The sequence below is a fragment of the Excalfactoria chinensis genome, chromosome 20, assembly GCF_039878825.1.
Source record: "Excalfactoria chinensis isolate bCotChi1 chromosome 20, bCotChi1.hap2, whole genome shotgun sequence".
In the NCBI taxonomy this organism is placed as follows: Eukaryota; Metazoa; Chordata; class Aves; order Galliformes; family Phasianidae; genus Excalfactoria; species Excalfactoria chinensis.
In genome coordinates, this window is record NC_092844.1 from 6,303,875 (window position 1) to 6,323,815 (window position 19,941).

Genomic DNA, 19,941 nt, shown 5'->3' on the forward strand with positions numbered 1-19,941 from the left:
TGTTGCAGCCTACCTGACAGTCAGCATTGAGCCACTGCCGCCCGTGGTGGTGGGCGACGCTGTGACACTGAAATGCAACTTCAAGACGGATGGGAAGATGCGGGAGATCGTCTGGTACCGGGTGAGCTGGTACCCAGGCTCTGCCCTTGGGGTGGGGACGCAGAGGCAGCCACGTGGCATGAGGTCATGGATGATGGGGATGAACGTGGCCATCTGGTGCAACAGTGGGAATATGAATTGTGCTGCTGTCCTTGCACAGAGCCAACAAGGAGATGGCTGGGCTCTTAAAGCAGGGAGGAGGGGGCGGGGAAATGAGTTGGCAGTCATCTTAAGGCGCTCTCATTTATTTATTTATTTGTTTTTGTGTGTTTTACTGTTTGAGTTTTTTGGGGGGTGTTTTTTAGGCTGGTTTTGGTGTGTGGGTTCTACAGGTGCAAGGGGCTGGCACCATGTGGGATTTTGGAGTTGCAGTTGGTGCCATCTGGGTTTCTGAGTTGGGATGAGTGCCACTTAGGATTTCTGGGTTTGGATCAGCCCCACTGAGCAGAGGAGTTTCTTGATGTTGGATGGGAAATGGTGCAAAACTGAGTGCTTTCCTGGGCTTTCCTGCACACTTCCTTCCCCCAGCAAAACAATGGCAGATGAAAGGGCTGTCCTTGTCCTTCATTATAGGAGGTTTTCTCTTGTTCCTACCGTGTTGTTTCTGCTCCCCAAATGATGAGCTGCTGTGCCTTAAAGCTCTCTGCACAGCCTGCAGGTGCTGATGGATATTCTCTTGCATGAGTGTGGTGCGTGCGTTCCCATTGCGTCCTGCTGTAAATAGGTGTGGTTAGGTGTATCAACAAAAAATATATTGAATTACTAAACAAAAACAGTCCCAGACCCCTTTTTAGTGACTCTCTCTGGGGCTTTTTAGTGGCTTACTCTGGACCTTCGATTTTGGGGAGGAAGAGCCTTTTTTGCATGGTGCAATCTTCACCAGGCTTTTGCTTCCCTTTTCCACTCAGTAATATTGGATTAACCCATTTTCCTGCAAGCTAGGGCTGGATTTGCCTAATCCCCATGTGTGGAGGCATGCTCAAGCCCTCTCTGAGGGGACAACACATGGAGTGGCTGAGCAAACCACATTGGGGGGTGCCATGGAGAGAGTGGGAGGGGAAAAAATAACCCAGCTTTTATTTTTATCTCCCTAAATCCTCCTGTCTTCCAGTTGTTTGGTTTTTGTTTTGTTTTGCCTCCCTCGCCTTTTTTTCCTCCTTTCCCAGTGTGCTTCCTGCATTTGTAAATCATTCTGACGGTGCTGTTGTGCTTTGTGCACTGGAGCAGCTGAGTGGAGCAGGACAGATAATGATGGGGCTTTGTTTTAGAGGAAGCAAAGAGCTCATTGGCTTTAAGGTGCAAAGCTTCTGTGGAGGTGCAAGTGGGGTGCATAGGAAGGAGGCAAAAGAGGTCTGTGGTGGCAATCTCAATGGCAGCAGTTGGATGTAGGGTGTTGGAGTGCATGCCTAACACATACAGAGTGTGTGTAGAGACTATGAGATGCATGCATAGACTATGGAATGCATGCCTGGCCAACGGGGTGTGTGTGTAGATCATCAAGTGCATTTGTGGTTCATGAGGAGAATGATAACCCATCAGGGCAATGTGTAGCCCATGGGATTTGTACATAACCTGTCGTGTGTGCAAGCCATAGGGAGCATGCATAGATACGGGGTGTGTACATAACCCATTGCGTGTATGCATAAGCCATAGGGAGGGTGCACAGCCCATGGGGTGCATGCCTGACTCATGGTGTTATAGCTCATCAGAGCACATGTGCAACCCCATCAGGGCATGTCTGTAGGCTATGGAGTGTGTACATAACCCATGGGGTGCATGCTTAAATGTGGTTTGTGTCTGTAACACACTGTGTACGCATAGCCCACAGGGTGTGTGCATAACCCACGGGATGTGCAAGCCAGATGGTTGGTGGCACCTGGGACAAGCAAAGGACATGATGGGTAGGGGAGAGCGTGTGGAGCCAGGCAGCTTCTCCGTGGAAAACCAGCCATGTGCGCTGTCTGCAGAGGTGTTAATTAACGTCCAAACACCTCCACAGATCCTCCACGGTAAATCCATCCCCAGCTGGTGTGATTTGCCTGAGAACATGTGCAAACATGGGCTGGAACCCCTGGCTGCTGTCTTGAATGCCTTAAGACCTATCAGGAAGTGAGGATGATGTCATCCTTGCAGATAAGCTTGTAATGAGCGGGAGAAGACACGGAGCTGCCAAACTGTTGGCTGCCTCCAATCGCAGTGTCTCGGGGGTCACACTGGAGACCTGATTAGTATGGTCTCTACCACGCTGCAGTGAGTGACGGGGAGGGGGAAATTACTTTTTGCAGCAGTGCAGAGCTCTTAAAAAAGAAAAAGAAAACAAACAAACAAACAAACAGCAAAGAGAGGGAAGAAAATCTTGGATGTGTGTTGGCGGCACAGGTTGCATGCAGTCAGGGGCTCGGGTGAGGAGAGGCCAATGGCATGGGATGTTTGGGTGGTTTTGGCATGGGATGTTTGGGTGGTGTGGCCCTTTATATCAAAGACTGTTTTGATGTTGAAGAGCTTGGGGCTGGGAATGATAAAGTTGATTGTCCATGGGTGAGGATTGGGGGGGAAGGCCTGTGACATCTTGATGGGGATCTGTTATAGACCCTCTCATCAGGATGAAGGGATGGACGAGGCATTCTGTGAGCAGCCTGGGGAAGCTGCACAATTACCAATGCTTGTTCTCTTGGGAGACTTCAACTTCCCTGATATATGTGTGGAATATAATACAGTGCAGAGGAAGCAGTCTGAGCGGTTTCTAGAGTACATGGAAGATAGCTTCCTTACACAGCTGGTTTGAGAACCTACCAGGGCTGGTGTCCTGCTAGAGCTGCGTTTCACTAACAGTGAAGGACTGGTAGGAGATGTGAAGGTTGGGGACTGTGTTGGGCAGAGTGACCATGAAATTGTAGAACTCTCTATTTTTGGAGATGTCAGGAGGGTGACTAGCAAAACTGCTATCTTGAACTTCCCGAAGGCAGTGGCTTGTTTTGGAGTGTTGCATTCCAGATTTTTCAACTGAACCAAATCCGCTGCAATTTATAAACCTGCTCCTGTTTTGGGACAAGCCACTGGTTTTATAGCTGCAGAGAAATGCTCTGAAATACAAGCTCAGCACTGATGGAGAGATCTTGGGACAGTAAGTGAGCAGGGGCTGACTCGTGCCATTCATCTCCATGCCGTCTGGGTCGGCTCTGCTGCTCAGAGATGATAATTTAAATGTCAGCATGGGTAACTATTTTAATTCCTCAAGCTCAGGCAGGGAGACAAGGTCACACACAGCAGCACGGTGGATTGAGAGCCAGCAGTGTGCTCTCTATTATGGCTCCAGCTTTAGGGAGCATCCCAAAACTGCACGTGATCCCTCTGCAGTGTGTGAGGTACTCATCTGTATGTACGTCTGTATGCAGCATCCCAATATCATTGCTCCCTTTGGGGTGCATGGCAGATGGAGATGCTCTTTTGGGGATTAACCCATCCCAGTTTTGGGCAAAGAATTCAAACACTCGATTTCTTTTCCCCCGGTAGTGTTTTTGGGTAGTGAGTTTGGGATGCATAGCACCTCCCATCCTTTTGTAACTCATCTTTTCCTCTGCAGTGCCTCCCTCCATCCCTTGGTCCCCATCCATCACAGTGGGATGCTTATCGAGCATCCCGACGAGCTGCTCCAGCAGTATTAATGGGGCGGCTGTGTTTTGGGGGCAGTAAGCAGCTGGGTCACTGCAGAGGTGAGAGCAAACGAGGGAGAAGCAGGAGGGAGCAGAAGGTTAATATCTCTCGGTACAGTGGCAATCGTTGAGTTTTTGTCAGGAATGAGATCTTTCCTGGGCCTTATAAATAATGCAGCATGCATCCCGCAGCCTCAGCCTGAGCTCTGTACTGGTGCTGTAAACACACTTTTTCTTCTCCCTGCACCCCTTCTTCTGCAGGAGGGGCTTCTTGGAGCCAGGGCTTGCAGTTTGGGGTGATCACCACTCACTGGTGATCCCAAAGCCTTTACCCCCCGTAGATTCTCCCAGCAGTTTTTCTCTGCAGCTCCTCTCAAAAAAAGCAAAGCTGACCCTAGGGTGCAGATAAAAGGCTGTAAGTAGGTCTAATCCTTGGAGAGTGACTGTGTTGTGTGTGCCTTTTCAGAGGAGCCTGTTAGCTGCCTGTAATCCTCAGGGACCCACAGGACTGCTGTGCCATCCATCCTCAGGGGACCATGGGGGCTTCCCAGAGCAGCGGTGCCTCTGCCTTCCTGGTGCACTGCTCTGGCTCCATTTGCTTTATGTACATCTGGCCAGATGTGGAATCCACCCCCTCTTACAATGCAATGTGGCCATAGCATGGGGCCAGTAGCAACCCAGAAGGACTTTGCTAAGCCAGTATATTAAAAAAAACCCAAAGCTGACACATAGCATCCCTCCTTTGGCAGTGACCAAGCTCAGAAGTAACATAAAATAGGGGGGGGAAAATATGCCATTTAGACATCTGGAGTGCAGCATTCTGGCTGGTCCAGCACCGTGCTGTGATTGCATCTTGCAGTTGCAGCTGTGGGATTGGTGCAGCAAGTTGAGGATAGCACATTTATTGCATGCAGATGTTTCAAAAAACAGAAGTGATTTTGCTAAACCCTTTATTTGATTTCTTCTTTCATTTATTTTCTGAGATGCTTTTTTATCTCCAAAATAATCACTGTAAGAACCCCCACAGACATTGCAACAGCCATGGCACGCTGAGGTCTGAGTGTGGCACTGAGATTTTTCCTCCTTTCCCAAACCTCCCTGAGCCCAGCCCAGGGCATAAATAAAATGTGCAGTGAATGGGATCTCTCCTAGAAAACTTCCCTCGTCCCCCAGTGATGAGAGATTTATGGCTCCAGTAATTCTTTGTGCCGCTCTTTATCCCGTGTCCATAGGAGAATGTGTTTTCTTTGTAATAAAAGCCTCAGCCTCAGCAAATAAATCTATGGAGACAGTTTTACTGACAGCATTTTCTCCCTCCTGTATGTGATAAAAAGGGGGGAAAGAGAAAATCTGGAGCTGAAGTTCTTTTCTTCCTAAGCAGGGAGGGAAGCGTAGGGCAGGAGAGCAGGGAGATGCTGCTCTGGGGTTTGTCATTACACTTTTGTACCTGATGCCTGTTTTATTTCAAGAAGGACAATGTTTGTAACTCTCTTGATCTGAGCTGTTACAGCCCCCCAGATCTCCATGGTCAAGATGCATTGCTTTCTTCCGCTTTCTTTGTTTTTTCTTTTGTGCTCACACTTTCCAAGTCACAGTGAAGGGGGATACGGCTCCTCTCTGCTCCCCTCTAAAAGCTTTTTTCCAATTAGAAATGGCAGCCCCAGGGAGCAGCTGGAGATGGGTGGTGCCATAGCCTTCCAACTGCGGCAGTGATAACCATGCAGAAGAAACTGGAGGAGTTTGCTTCGTGAGATTTATAGCTGGGGTTTTGTTTGTAGGTCACTGATGGCGGCACAATCAAGCAGAAGATCTTCACCTTTGATGCCATGTTCTCCACCAACTTCTCACATATGGAGAACTACAGGAAGAGGGAGGACCTGGTCTACCAGTCCACAGTGCGGTAAGTTGCTCTGACCTTGCTGTCCAGCTGCAGTGTCACATCCTCTAACACACCGGCTTCTTCTTAATGCCTTTTTTAGGAATTTCCCCGTATTGGGGTGCTTGAGGGTATAAGTGAGGTATATAAAACAGTCAGCATAAGAGCTCATCTTTGTGTTTCTTCCAAGTACAAAATCACTTGAAAGAGTGTCATCTTTATTACTAATTACACACTTGTTTTATTGCTGATGTTATAAAAAAAAACAACAACCTGAAGCCTGAAAAAAAATCAGGGGGAGACTTAATTTAAGCCAAAAATGCTGAAGTGTTTATTTTCATGGGGTTTTTTAAACTTTGTTTTCCTTTTAAATTAGAATTTGCTAATCATATTTCAAAGCTTGTTTTTCCAAGTGCTGGGTAATAAAGTTGGTATGTATGGCAAGGAAATTATAGTCGATTTCTCAAGGCAGCACTGTGCCTCACACCTTCAAATATCCACAATACAGAAAGGGCTCAGCATGGTTTATCTCTTAGATAAGCATCCCTGCCTAGCTGTGTGCAAGCATGATATTCTATTTTTGGTTTGAATTGTGTTGGGGTTTTTGATGTTTTGTTTTTTTTTTTTCTATTGTATTTAGCTTTGTGTTTTGTTATAAATGAGGGCAAGTGCTTGCAATGGCTTGAACTCATGGCATGACATGGTTTGAATTTTGGTTGGTCTTGTGTGGAGCCCAGTGTTGGTCTTGGATAATCACTATGGATCCTCTCCAGCTTGGGATATTCTATCATTCTGTGGCAGATAAATGTGAATATAGAGTGGACAGTAAATAGGAAAATAGGGCTGGAGGGGAGATGCTCAAAGGGATGCTCAGGAATTGCTCAGACAGTGATTAGGAGGCCTAGAGGATAATACTCAGGGATTGCTAGTGAGAATGGTCAGGAGCTGCACATGAATTGCTCAGGAGATGCTTGGTGGATGTTCGGGTGATGCCCAGAGGAGGCTTAGTTGTTACACAGGAGGATGCCCAGCGGATGTTCAGGAGATGCTCAGAGGAATGCCAGGAGGATGATCCCCTCCTTCAGTTTGCTTCTCTGTTTAGCTCAGGCTGTGCTGATCCACTCACTTGATTGTCTTGCAAATTTCTGACATGACTAATTACTGTTAGGAGGAAGTTTTGGAGGCTTTGCTAATGAATTACAAGTTCCATAACTTGACAGCCTTGTTTTCCTGCCCTAACATCAGTGTTTCTGCTCACTGTGGATTTAACCACTTCTTCAGCAGGCAGCACTGGCAATTTAAATCAGAATAAAGCTTTCCTCACATACAGAGCAAGACCCCAAACATGGGCAATCCTTGAGCCATCCCATGGGGATGAAGATGTACCAAACTCACCCTCTTTAAGGCACTAACAGCATTTTGTCTCAGAAAGCTCCATTTTTGGGGGATGGATTTTTTTTTTTTTTTCTTTTTATATGTGTTGTAGAACTAATACAATTTGAGAGCAGAAAATTTTGCTGCCCTAGAATTGAGTACTTAAAAGCATCGGTAATTGTCAGTGCATTGCCTACAAATCATCTGAATTACCATGCAGTGCAGGATGTTTGCACTAGACGTGTTTGCACGCAGTTGCCTTTTTGCAGCAGAAAGCAGCAACATGCCTCAGATTTGGGGAGAAAGGAGCTGTTTCTCAAAGGGTATGAAAAGAGCCCATTTTCTGAATCATTGGCTTGATACTTTTGGGGGAAGGGGTTGTCTATCCTTACATCTTTCTGTTTTGGTGGCTGTTCAGCAGCATGTAAAGTTGCTTTTTGAATCTGTTGTGGTGATATTTCAGTGGATTTTGAAAAAAAAAAAAAAAAAAGAAAGAAATCAGCTGAGGGTGGTGAGAGGTGTGTGAGGTGTGTTGTATGGCATCGTACTCACCCTACATTGAGCATCTGCAGGGGATCCCAGCCTGGCTGCATGACATGAAGGGTGCAGTGGGGCATCACTGGGGCTTGGCAATTCTATCCTGTTCTGTCCTCCATCCTGTCCTCTCTGTTCTAGCCTATCTTATATTCAGTGATCTTTGTAGGTCCCTTCCAACCATCCCATCCCGCTATCTAGCAGGGCTGGATCCTTGCCTTTGCGATTATAGCTGCAGAAACCTCAACGTGATTCATTTTTCCCCCCAAATCTTGCAAGCTTAAAGAGCTGAAGCCACTGCAATAGGACAGGCCTGAAATGGAGCAGACCAAAATCATTCCAACTGCTTCTCTCTTCCCTCTTCTCTGCTAACGAAGCATGCGTGCATGGGCAATTAGAGGCTGCAACAGATGGTGGAGGCTCAGTTGAGAGCAACACGGCCGTTAAAAGGCACTGCCAAGTGACTGCTCACGTCATTGGGGGCTTGTTTACGCTAGCAGGGCTTCTGCATGGTGAGTAGGCGTGGGAAGGCAGCCAGGGGCTTCCAATGCAGAGCCTCTGAGTTCTGCTTGCCACTCTGTTTCCCCCCTAAGCTGGGGAAGCCCTGCAAGGTGCATGCCTGAGTGCTGCAGAGAATCCATTGGGGGGCTGGGTTTTGTTTTTTTTTTTTTCTTCTAAAGCTGGGACTGGCCAGATGATGCTCTTGCTTGGATGTAGCAATGAGAGGATGTGAGGTGGCCCAATCCCAATTTCTGCAGTGGGATGCTGCACTGGTGGGTGGCTCTTTGCAGCTGGTTGGAGTGTTTCCTCCTACACTGCATTCCTCTCCTGCTTTTAAATATATGTAAAAATCTGGATGGCATATAGATCAAAGCATGCCCTGCATAGGAACGCATTTGCTCAGAGTTTGTGTTTTTGATGCTTTTATCCACTGCACTCTTCCATAGCTGTGGCATTGTCCAGCTGGAAGCAGGGGTCCATAGCATCCAAGCCTTTCCCATAAGCATTTTGCGAACATTGAATGTCCGTGGTTTGCAGTGTTTTGCTCTCAGCAGTGCCTTTACCTCCTGTGAGCTTCTTCTTTCATTAATACCATTACTTACCTTCCTGAGGAGCTGCCAGTGCCAGTAAACTCCAGCTGCTAAACCACATTACACAGCTCTCTCCTGAAGCCTTTGCAGTTATTAATAGTTATTGATCCATGGCTCATTTCCATTACTATTAGCGGGATGTTCCTTGTTATGGATGAGGGAAGCTGGAGTGGGGGCTGGCAGTGAGTCCCCTCTGTCTTTCCCAGCCTCCCCGAGGTTCGCATTTCGGACAATGGCCCCTATGAGTGTCATGTTGGGATTTATGACCGAGCCACACGGGAGAAGGTGGTCCTGGCATCCGGTAATATATTCCTCAACGTGATGGGTGAGTGCAGCAATGATTCGATGGTGACAATGTTATGATGATGGAGACGATGAGTCGGCGACAGCATGGTGGTGGAAATGATGATGAGGTGGTGATGACAGAGTGGGGGGACAGTGAGGTGGTGGTAGTGTGGTGGTAGCGATGATGTGGTGGCAGTCATGACTAAATGATGTGATGGTGACAATGGGGAGTGATGAGTGAGTGAGAAGTTGGATGTGGACAGAAGGGAAGCATTAGGAGGGTCTCTGTACCCCATGGTCGAACCATTGCCGAGACATTTTGGTGATGGATCAAGGAGGGACCTCCAACTCATATCTTCCCAGTTTGCAACCCCAGTGAATTGCAGGGAGTCAGAGGGGTGAGGTGATGCTAAGGATGGGATGGGGATTCCATGCTCACACCCCAGCTCTTCATCCCCAATGCAGCTCCGCCAACATCTATCTCTGTGATCGCCGCTGACACACCAGCGCCCTTCAGCCGCTACCAGGCACAGAACTTTACCTTGGTGTGTGTAGTGTCCGGTGGCAAGCCCGCCCCACTGGTGAGAATTTGTTTCTGAAAATATCTATAGGTAGGTTCCCTGTAATCACTTGACAGAGAACAGGGCACTGGAGAGAGAAATGCTTTGTGTATGTGCACTCACTATGACCTGATAGTCAAAGATCTCTGTAGGCCCCAATTGAAATTATTCTATTCCATTCTAGCCCATCCTACCCTATTCTCTGTTCAATGATCTTTGTGGATCTTTTCCAAGTATCTTATCCTCTATTCTATCCTGTTCCTTATTCAATTGTCTTTGTAGATCCCTCCCAGACATTTCATTCTCTATTCTTTTCTATTTTCTCCTATCCTGTGACCAAAATTATCTCTGACCTATTTTAAATTGTACTTGTGTTATTACACACATGTTTCCTCTACATCTCCAACAGGAAATTCTGCTATTGACTTTTTAATATATTGATTTTTACATATATATGAATAGATTCAATGTCAAAGCAAAGCAATTTCCTACCCATTAGCACCATAGCATGCTTCTGGAGAGCTCTGGGCACAGCTCCACTCGCAGCTGCCCAAGGGAGTGGCCGAACAGGTAGCCCAGCGCCACCGCCACGTGCTCCGCATCCCTTCTGTCCCCTCCACAGGTGTACTTCAAGCGTGATGGGGAGCCCATTGAGGCCACCCCGCTGCCAGACCCACCGGCTGCCACTGGGAACTGGGCACCCCGCAACCTCCTGCACCGTGACCTGGATGACACCAAGGTGCCCCAATCGCTGGCCGAGGGAGAAGTGGGGGGCGGGCCCCCCAGCACTGCGGAACCCCCACGGGGGCTGGCGGCCGAGCGGGGTCCCACTACTGAAGCCATCCCTGAAACTGTGGTGAGCCGGGAGTTCCCACGCTGGGTGCACGTGGCGGAGCCCATCTACTACTTCCGCCACACACACGTGCCCATCAGCGATGGCACCGTGGAGGCGCGGGCCACCCTCACCTGGACCCTCAACCCCCAAATCGACAACGAGGCGCTCTTCAGCTGCGAGGTGAAGCACCCGGCGCTCTCCATGCCCATGCAGTCCGAGGTGACCCTCGGTAAGGACAGTTTTGGTTGTCTGGGCTTGGCTTTCTTTATGCAGTTATTGCAATTTTAGATGGGGAGAAGGGGTGGAAATAGTACATTTTTGCTTTTTCTTCAGTTATTGCATTTTTTGCATGTTTTTGATTTTTTCTTTTTTTTCTTTTTGTTTGCATTTATTGCATTTATCACCTGGTTTGGGGTCTCGCTCTTTTTTTTTTTTTTTTTTTTTTTGCTTTTATTGCAACTGTACTTGTCAGTTTTTTGGTTATTGCTGCAATTTTGTATCTATTGCCTTTTTTGTCAATTTTGCATTTATCACCTTTTTTTGCCTTTTTGCTATTTTTATTTATTGCAATTTTTTTTTCTTTTATGCATTTATTCAGTTTTGCATTTGTTACTCATTTTATTTTTCACATGTATTAAATTTTGAATTTGTTGTTTTTTTTGTTGTTGTTTTTTTACTTTTTGATGTAGGTTGTTATTGTTGTTTTGGTTTTGCATGTCTCGCTTCCTCCCCCCCCCCCAATTTATTCCATAGGGAAGTTGTCTTGCCTTTTTATCTTTTTTTTTGCTTTTTTTTTCCAGAGGGTGGGGGTGGGGAGGATTCTTTATATAGCCAAGAATTAAAACAGGGTGATGTATAGAGCTGTGGATGATGATATGAGGAGGTGATGTCAGGGCTCCCCAGAAGCAGGAGGCATCTTAAGGGAATGACTGCTGTGTTTCTGGGGAGGTCTGTCAACTGCAGAGACATTTTGTTGTGTGCCACAGAGGAAACAGAGTGGGGTAAGATGCGTTTTGGCTAGAAAATGTCCTTGGCTATGAGTGCATCCCACAGCAGCTGTCTGTCAATCGCATCAGCCCACAGGGTACTTGCTTACCCTGCCCATTTGGCCATCTATCATCTGTCCATCAGTCACCCAACAGTCTGCCTCCCCAGCTGGCCAGCACCTCATCAAACCCTCGTTCACCCCAACCAAAGGATGATGACCCTTTTCTCCCCATCCCTTTTTGTTGCAGTTGCTCCCAAGGGCCCTAAAATCATCATGACCCCCATGAGAGCACGCGTTGGAGACACTGTTCGGATCTTGGTGCAGGGCTTTCAGGTCAGTGTCCACATGTGCTGTCCGCATTGCCATGGGGTGATGCTGTCCTTGCATCCATCCCAGCACGTCCAGGTTGCCATGTGGCCATAAAGCTGGGACAATGGAGACTTGAGGGTCACAAAACCCACCGTGCTGTCCTCTCCATGCAGAATGAAGTCTTCCCTGAGCCCCTCTTCACGTGGACCCGTGTGGGAAGCCGGCTCCTGGATGGCAGTGCCGAGCACGCCGGGAAGGAGCTGGTGCTGGAGCGAGTGCCAGCTGAACTCAATGGCTCCATGTACCGCTGCACTGCACAGAACCCATTGGGTTCCACTGACACCCACACTCGCCTCATTGTCTTTGGTACAACATCGCCCTTTCCCCACATGTCCCCTTCCCTCTTTCTTCCCCCTTAACCCATTTCTCTGCTGGTTCTTTCCCTTAGAAAATCCAAATATTCCCCGAGGAACAGAGGACTCCAATGGTAAGTGGTGGCTGGAGGTGGGGTGAATCCAAGAGGTGGTGGCCCCATGAGGTCCGGCTGTAGGGGGCTCTGAGCACCCAATCAAGCTGTAGGTGGCCCTGTTAATTGCAGGAGAGTTGGATAAGATGGCCTTAAAGAGTCCCTCCCTACTCAGCAGATAGTATGATTCTGTGATCAAGATGGAAATCCCTGAACTCTCCATCCCTTTTCTCCTCCTGCCTAGGTTCAGTTACCAGCCACCGCAGCTTCAGACTAGTTTTGGCACTCACCCTAACAGTGATCCTGGAGCTAACGTGAAGCTTCGCTTGCCTCTTCTTCTGTACAGCTCCGCCCGTCATTTACACCTTTGACCAATTGGTTCTCTTTTTTTTTTTTTTCTTTCTTTCTTTTTTTTTTCTTTTTTTTTTTTTTTTTTTCCTATGCTATTTACGGTTTCAGTCTCTGTCTCTGTCTTGGCTTTTTCGGGCAATTTAATTAAAAGAAAAAAATCTGCCTCTGTAGAAGGCTGCACTGAATGTTTTGTCCTCCTGTTTGTAGAGGCAAGGGAGAGCTTGGGTTGGGAACTGAAGGAAGATCTGGGGACTGGTCTGGGGTACCTAAGACCACCTTGGGGAACCCAGTAGCTCTCCAAGGTCTGGGAGAGGGACACACTTATGCTATGATGCCAGGGCCCAATGTCCATTGGAGAGGAAGCAGTAGGGACCATGTCCCCGCATTTATACCAACCCTAGTTCGCACCCAGGCTGGAAGAAGGGATGATCCTGACCCCACTGTGCTACCGTACCAGGACTCAGTTCTATGGCACAAGCCACACACATCACCAGCATGAGTGCCACTGGGGTTGTAGACCCTAAAATGGCTTAGCACCATCTTTCTGGTGCTAAGACAGCTCTATGCAGGCATTCACTCCCCTGCCTTTTCCCCCAGGAACTTAATCCTGAAGGATTAGCCAGCAGACATGCAGTGCTTCAGCTTCCCAAAGCCCTGTACCTTGTGCTAAGTATTATTACTATTATTACTATTATGATTAATTATTATTAAGCAGATTCACTTCCTACCACTCACTGTTGCCAGCAATTTCCAGACCTCATAGGAACTGAATAAACACACACAGTGGCTCAGGAGTTGCTACTGATGTGCAAAACCATTCAGCATTGTAATTTTTGCTGGAAGCTATTCAGGGACAAGTTTGCTCCAGAGGCCCCGGATGGATGGGAATTAGGGGGATTAGCAGCTCTGTTTTCATCCTGAAGCAAAAAGAACCAAGCATCCGAATCCCTGCTGGCAAGAAAGGATGCCAGCTGCAAGGTGAGCAGTACTGCAGCCTTGAGCTCATGAGTGATGAAACCTGGTTCCACCAGACTCCAGTGGTGCCTCAGTTTCCCCATGCCTCAGGTAAGAAACTAGCACTGATTGTCTCCCACACACTCATCACAAGTTTTAGCATCACCAGAGCTCATTTTTCCAGCAAATCCTACTAGATCAGGAACAAGCTTGCATACCAGCAACACTCAGGATTTGGCTGGTTTGATCACTTTTTTTTTTTTTTTTTTTAAATTTTATTATTATTATATTTTATATATAATATTATATAATATTATAATATTTTCTGTATTTAAAAGAGCTCATGCTGTTCTTCGCCTCCTCAGCTCATGTAGGCCCCACTTCTTTGTGCATCTCTCAGTGCAGAGAAATGCCACTGGGGGAAAAGGAAGTTCCTGGTTTCCCTTTAAAGTCAGCCCACTCAGCAGAGGCTGCTGGGGGGTACCATGTGTAGGGTGGCCCCATACCCCTTCTTTTCTCCCTATGGGGATGCATGATTCACCAGCTTTTTCAGAATTCAGATGGGAACTGCTCACACATGACATTTTGCGTGAAGAGTATGAAAATTGTGTGACATTGTCTGTGCCTCAGTTCCCCTCACTATCAACTCCCATCCTTGTGTGCATCCTGATAAGCCCCTGTGCAGTGCTCACCCCTTCAAAACGATGTGTCACACCTCTCCAGTTCCTCCCTATACTAATTTTCCCCCCTCAGCCCAATGATTTTGCTTTCCGGAGTACATCCTCCTCTTGCCACGCACCCCATAACTCCAGCCTGCAGTTCTCTTCCACCTCCACCCCAATTCTATTTGCAGCAGTTTGCCCTCCCTGAGCCCCCTGCCCCTCTCCCCATAGCTCGTTATCCACCTGTCACTTTCAGGCTCACCACCAAGTGAGTTCAGTGGCTATTGGGATACTTGCTGTCACCCTTCATTAGTGAGCATGCTGCCAAATTATTCATCCAGTGGCACAGAGCAGCTGCTCTGCGTAGGACCAAAGGTCTGCCCAGCTGCAGGCTGCCTCCTCCCTTTGTTCCCTGTGCTCAGCTTTCACCTGGCTTCAACCCTCAGAGAGACAGAACAAGGAAATTAAACCTTTCTTGGGTCAAGCAAGTTGTTTTTCCCTTCCAGCACTATTAAATAGTAAAAAGCAGTGGAGCGAAGCAGCATCGGCAGGATACGCAGAGGATATAGATTCCCTCCCATCAGGTTTGTTTCCTGAAAGATCTCACGGAGTTTCTTTGTTTGCCAAGCTCTGTGTCACAGCTCCCTGCTAGTGACACCTGAGCCCTCCCTGTCCCACCTTGCTCAAACACAACAAGCTGCCATGCAAACCTGCATGCTCAAAGTCACCTTGCCCAAAACTTCTGGCCAGTTCTGCTGGGGGCTCGGCAATCATTAATCACATTCTTCACATTCTCAAGTGCTTGGCACGGAAAAATGAGCCAGTGGGTAACTGTGCTCTGGCAGTCCGACATGCAGCTGACAGGCAAGCTGGTCCTTTCTGCCGCTGCTCTGCTCCTGCTGACTTTTGCATACAGATTTTACAAGTCCCGCTCAGCACCTGGAGGCAACAACCCAACATCCGATGCGTGCAGAGAGAAGAGGAGAAGGGAAAATGCAGTTCCAGATGGGCAGAACATGGAGGGTCTGCGGCACAGGCGAGTGTTTGGGGCATGGAGTGGTGGTGATGCCCAAGCAGGAGTCACAGATCTACAGCAAAAGAGAGAGAAAATTCTGCCAGAGAGTGAGGAGGAAGACAGAGGTGAGGCAAAATCTCACAGCAACAGGGATCTGAATGAAATGCTGAAGGAGGAAGGTGGTGCGAATGGACACAGTGTGCTTGTCCCACACATCGTGCTTCCCAACCAGATGGCAGGGGATGGAGGCGCACAAAGCACCAAGCAGGATTTGGCCAGTAGAATCACCAGCCGGGAGGGGAGCAGTGAGATGATCCGGACCCTTAGTGTCACCTCGGAGCTGGGGGTAAAGATAACGGCAAGCTGCAGGGAGTCGGATACCTCCCACTCTTTTTCCTCGATTGCAAAGATCCAGGTGGAGGAGAGCTACATCTCTGAGAGGAAGGCACAGGATGGGGACCAGCATCTGTCTCCTGGCCTCAGAGGTAAAATCTATGACTATTACGTCCAGTCCATCTCCCATTCAGTATCAAGAAAAAAATCTCTCCCATCTGCCTTTATGGGTACAGCCTTGAGCTGCAGCTTGGAGCATGTCAGGGAAGAGCTGCAGTGCTTGGAGTGGGTCAACACAGAGCAACAAAGACTGGATCAGGTCAAGGAAGAGATGCAGACATCAGAAGGGGTCAAGAAAAAGCTACAGAGCCTTGCCACTCTGCTCCCTGAGGTTCACTCCCAAGAAACAGCCATGGCATCTCAAAGCCCTACCACCTCTCTTACTGTCCCATCAAATGCGGAGAACTTAGAGAAGGACCCCAAGCCCCCAGCTCCCACTCACAGCATCAGTCGTAAGAACAGTGTACTCCAGATTGCAGAAAACTCTCACCTCCAGCTGCCCATGGATGGGTTCTGTGTCACCAGCGTGCCACCAGCAAGCCCTCAACTGGATCTGGTGGACAAAGCCAACTTCTTCCAAACACCACCCTGCTCCCTAGACACCCATTTGAACCTGGGGAACTGCTATGAGGTCCTCTGTAGGGCCAAGGCAGAGAAGCTTGGCTTCCTCCAGGAGGCTGCCTACAAGGTCATGAGTGACAACTACCTACAGGTGCTGAGGACACCCTCCATCTACTGCCACCTCAGTGCCAGTGAGCGGGATCTCATTCTTCAGCGCAGGATGAAGGGGAAGATGTGTGTTGTTGTGGCAGACATCATCACACGTGAGCTTGGCCTCAATGCTAGCCGGCTCTGCTGCTACGATGACAAGGGGGACAGCTGGCATCACCTTTGCCACATCCCACCAGAGGTGGTCTCGCAGGGCTGTGCCATGTGCAGCATGTTCAACTACCTCTTTGTGGTAGCAGGCTGCGAAGGCTTGGGCTGCGCACAGAGACCTTCCAACCGTGTCTTCTGCTACAACCCGCTGACTAATATCTGGAGGGAGATCTGCCCCTTGAACCAAGCGCGCCCTCACTGCAAGTTGGTGGCCTTGGATGGCTGCCTCTATGCCATTGGTGGAGAGTGCCTCTACACAGTGGAGCGGTACGACCCACGGTATGATCGCTGGGTCTTCATTGCCCCGCTCCCTCACGACACCTTTGCTGTAGCCCACATGGCCACAGTGTGTGACGGGGAGATCTATGTGACAGGGGGCACCTTGCGCTACGTGCTGCTGCGCTACGTGGCCCGTGAGGACATCTGGACGGTCAGCCCAGCTGGCGGTGGCAAGGACAGGACAGTGGAGATGGTGAGTGTCGACGGTTTCATCTACCGCTTCGACCTCAGTCGCAGCACGGGTATTGGTGTCCATCGCTGCAGAGCCAAGGCCAAGCTGTGGTACAAGTGTGCCACCCACACCAAAGCCTACTCAGCCTGCTTCCAGTGTGCTGCAGTGGGCAGCCTGGTGCATTGCATCGGTCGCCACTTCCACATCCGCTTCTTGGCTGACCACGTCTCACCACGCTTTGGGACCAAGGAGCTACAGCCTTTTCCTGCACCCCGGGGCAGCCTCATTCCAGTTGTCCTGGTGCTGCCGTGGGCAGGGATGGAGCAGACACGGGTCTGAGACACTACGAGATTGTGACAAGCAGGTAACAGAAGTCACCAGTCTTCATTTACAGCTCCCTATTGGACTAATGCTATCAGAACAATGTCACATTCGTTTACCTTCCACTGCTGGACCAATGCCATCCAGGACGAGGCCACTGCTCCATCTTCCATTCCCTGTAAGTGGAGGAGAAGAAAACAGACTGCACTTAAAGAAACATAAGCCTAGGACTGGGGACACAAGAAGGAGCAAAACTGGAGCTGGGTGGACTTGTTTGCCTACAGGTATTTAAATGCAGGTGTGTCTGGCTGAATGCAAATAAACTCCCAGCTACTTCCATAGATTGCTGCTTTGCAAACAACAGGTTTTTAATACTGACCCACGTGCCCAACGTATGAGGGATTTTAGGGCATAGAAAGACAGCAGTGAAGTTCGGTTCCAAAGAGGTATCTCAAGATCATGTCCCCATCAGTAGCAAGTTGTCACTGAGCCTTCGTGTCACCCTAGAGTGGGAGGGTGGGGACCAAAGCATCCCATCGAGGTATTGCTCCTTCTATTGCCTTGTTACCCACTGTATCCTCAGCCCAGAATAACATACAAATAATCATTTATACACATGCAATGTAAATAAATGTTATAGACTCATAGGCAGCTGGTCTTAAATAAAATAAATGCGAATATTTGGAAAAAATCACCACAGGCTACTGTTGCACATGGTTTAAGGACTAATGGGAACAAAGAGGCCAGTGCATGTTTTATGTTGCTAATTGCTGCACAAGGCAGTGACTCCAAGGAAGAGCCCCAAAGCAAAGCAGATCTCTCACTGTGATCAGCTGGTTTGGCGCTGGGTCCTCTCGTCTCTTTTTCCTGGGGTTGTTCTGTCCTCGCTCTGTTTGCACCGCAGTGTCCTGCCAACAGCCCACTTTGGGTAATTGCTTTTTCTTCCCCTAGCTCCTTGAGCTGCTAAAGCTTGCAGCTGAACGGATTGTCATTTGTCATGTCCGTAGCTGCACACTGCTGCGGTTCCTGTGCCCGTACCCTTGGCTGAGCACAAAGTGCGTTCGGAGCCCTCAGAGATAAGGTATGGCTCTGGGTGCCATGCTGCGTGTCAATATGGTGTGGGAGGATGCAGGTGCATGTTTGTCCAGAGTGAATTTTCTGGGTGTGAGGAGGGAAATAACCTCCATTTGTTTGGTTTGTTTTTCTCCCAGTTATTATTGCCACCTCATCTCATTCTCTCTGCCATCACGGTGAATGGCCCAAATGGCACAGTTACTGCATGTAGATGTTCATGGCTTTTATGGCCATGTGTTTTCAGATATTTTCTGACCTGGCACCATAAGTCATTAACTCAGAGCTCAAAGTCCACAGCCCCACAGCACTTCTTCTCTCTGCATGGCCTAAAGTAGGTTATCTTTTAGTCAAGAAAGTCACAAAAGCTTTATTATTACTAACCCCCCAATTATTTGTTACCTGCACAGAGCAGCAGTCCCACAACTTTGGGCATTTCTGGGAAGGTAGGTAGGATGGAGGCAGCTGGATGCCTTTCAGCCGACAGCTCCTGTTTCAAGCTTTAGTAGGACCCTGCCCTTCTCATGGGGACGGTTTGCTTCCACATGAGGTTTAATCTGAGATTTAACCCCTTGTTCTCAGGACTTTTCTCATTCCTCAGCATGGTGACCATGAACAATTCAATGATGACCATGAACAATTCATAGCACTATTGCACCCTCCCATATTAACACAGTTTTCCTGGAGCATTCTGGAGATTGGAGGTACCGAGGACATCCTGCGTCATTCTGCAGGCAAAGCCAGTTTCAGACACAAAGCATGCACTGATCCTACGCTCAAGGACAAAGTGAGTTTTGGCTGAGGTTAGGGGAAAGCAGCACAGAGGGAAGGACAAATGTAAGGCAATACCCCAACCTGGATGATGTTTTTCCCTTGTGACGTGAAGGCATTATTTCTGTAAGCGGATTGGCAAGGAACTTTTGGTTCGTCCTGTCAGTGCTTACTACTGGCCGATAGCACCAGCTCTGCTCAGCTCCCAGAAGCAGAGATCCTTAGGTGTAACTCATCCACACTGCTTTGCAAACTCCACCAAGCACAGCCCTTGCACTAAATTTGGTATTTTCTTCTAATCAGGAAGCTCCATTATCCACCCCACCACATTTATGCAGGCAATTACATAGTTTAATGTACTTCGATTCACATTCTTAATTTTTACACTTTTGATTATGGCAGAAAACAGTGAATGACGCATTTCTTATTTACCAGACACACCTTTTCCCTTTGAAACATGCCAGGCTGCATCCCAATGGAAACTGGAAATCAATTAAAGAAGTACAAAACTAGCATTTTAAAATGTTTTTCTTTATTGGTTAAACATTGCTACCTTCAATATGTCAGCTGCATCATGAGGGAAAAAAAGCACAAACTGAAAAAGTGAGCTTATCCAGACATGTTTTGCATTTAAAACTGATGTGATACATGAAAGAAATATTAAGCACAGCCAGCTGCCAAATTAAGCTGCTTGTTCCTGACAAGCAGGAGCAAGCTTGTATTGGTACCTGGGGTTGTTCAGAGACCACTGGGGATTTAAGAGCAGAGAAAAAGAAGAAAGGAAAATCCTCGTGCCTGAAGCAACCGTCAGCCCCCGGCTGCGGCTACTTGTGGGTGCTGATGTTCCTGTGTGGTTCTGGGACGTGATGCCATTGCAGGATGGGTTGCCATGGAAGGGCCTCCATGAGTCATTTGGAGGCGGATAGATCCCTTCTCCTGCTTATGGGCTGGTGGTTGGACTTGATGATTGTATGGGTGGCTAATATACAGATGTTAGCAAAGA

General features: G+C 48.3%; 2 protein-coding genes across 5 annotated transcripts in view; both read left to right on the forward strand.

Annotated features, from left to right (window-relative positions):
* IGSF21 (immunoglobin superfamily member 21) overlaps window positions 1-12,604 on the forward strand; it is a 28,519-nt gene extending 15,915 nt beyond the window's left edge. For 3 of the 4 annotated variants that reach the window (XM_072354163.1, XM_072354159.1, XM_072354160.1), the window contains exons 2-10: window positions 9-121; window positions 5,531-5,652; window positions 8,834-8,952; window positions 9,378-9,493; window positions 10,095-10,536; window positions 11,543-11,628; window positions 11,778-11,970; window positions 12,053-12,091; window positions 12,315-12,604. In XM_072354163.1, coding sequence (XP_072210264.1) covers window positions 9-121; window positions 5,531-5,652; window positions 8,834-8,952; window positions 9,378-9,493; window positions 10,095-10,536; window positions 11,543-11,628; window positions 11,778-11,970; window positions 12,053-12,091; window positions 12,315-12,388 — 1,304 coding nt within the window. In that variant the 3' untranslated portion in view covers window positions 12,389-12,604. The remainder of the gene's footprint in view (window positions 1-8; window positions 122-5,530; window positions 5,653-8,833; window positions 8,953-9,377; window positions 9,494-10,094; window positions 10,537-11,542; window positions 11,629-11,777; window positions 11,971-12,052; window positions 12,092-12,314) is intronic. The other variant, XM_072354162.1, reaches the window with a different exon arrangement.
* Window positions 12,605-14,548: 1,944 nt separating this feature from the next.
* KLHDC7A (kelch domain containing 7A) lies at window positions 14,549-17,789 on the forward strand. The gene has a single exon (XM_072354158.1). The coding sequence runs from the start codon at window positions 14,853-14,855 to the stop codon at window positions 17,112-17,114; it is 2,262 nt and encodes a 753-aa protein (XP_072210259.1). The 5' UTR covers window positions 14,549-14,852; the 3' UTR covers window positions 17,115-17,789.
* The last annotated feature ends 2,152 nt before the right edge of the window (window positions 17,790-19,941 follow it).

Bases quoted from the DNA above. Each gene is read 5' to 3' on its own strand.
- KLHDC7A (XM_072354158.1), top strand. From the start codon at position 14,853: ATGAGCCAGTGGGTAACTGTGCTCTGGCAGTCCGACATGCAGCTGACA.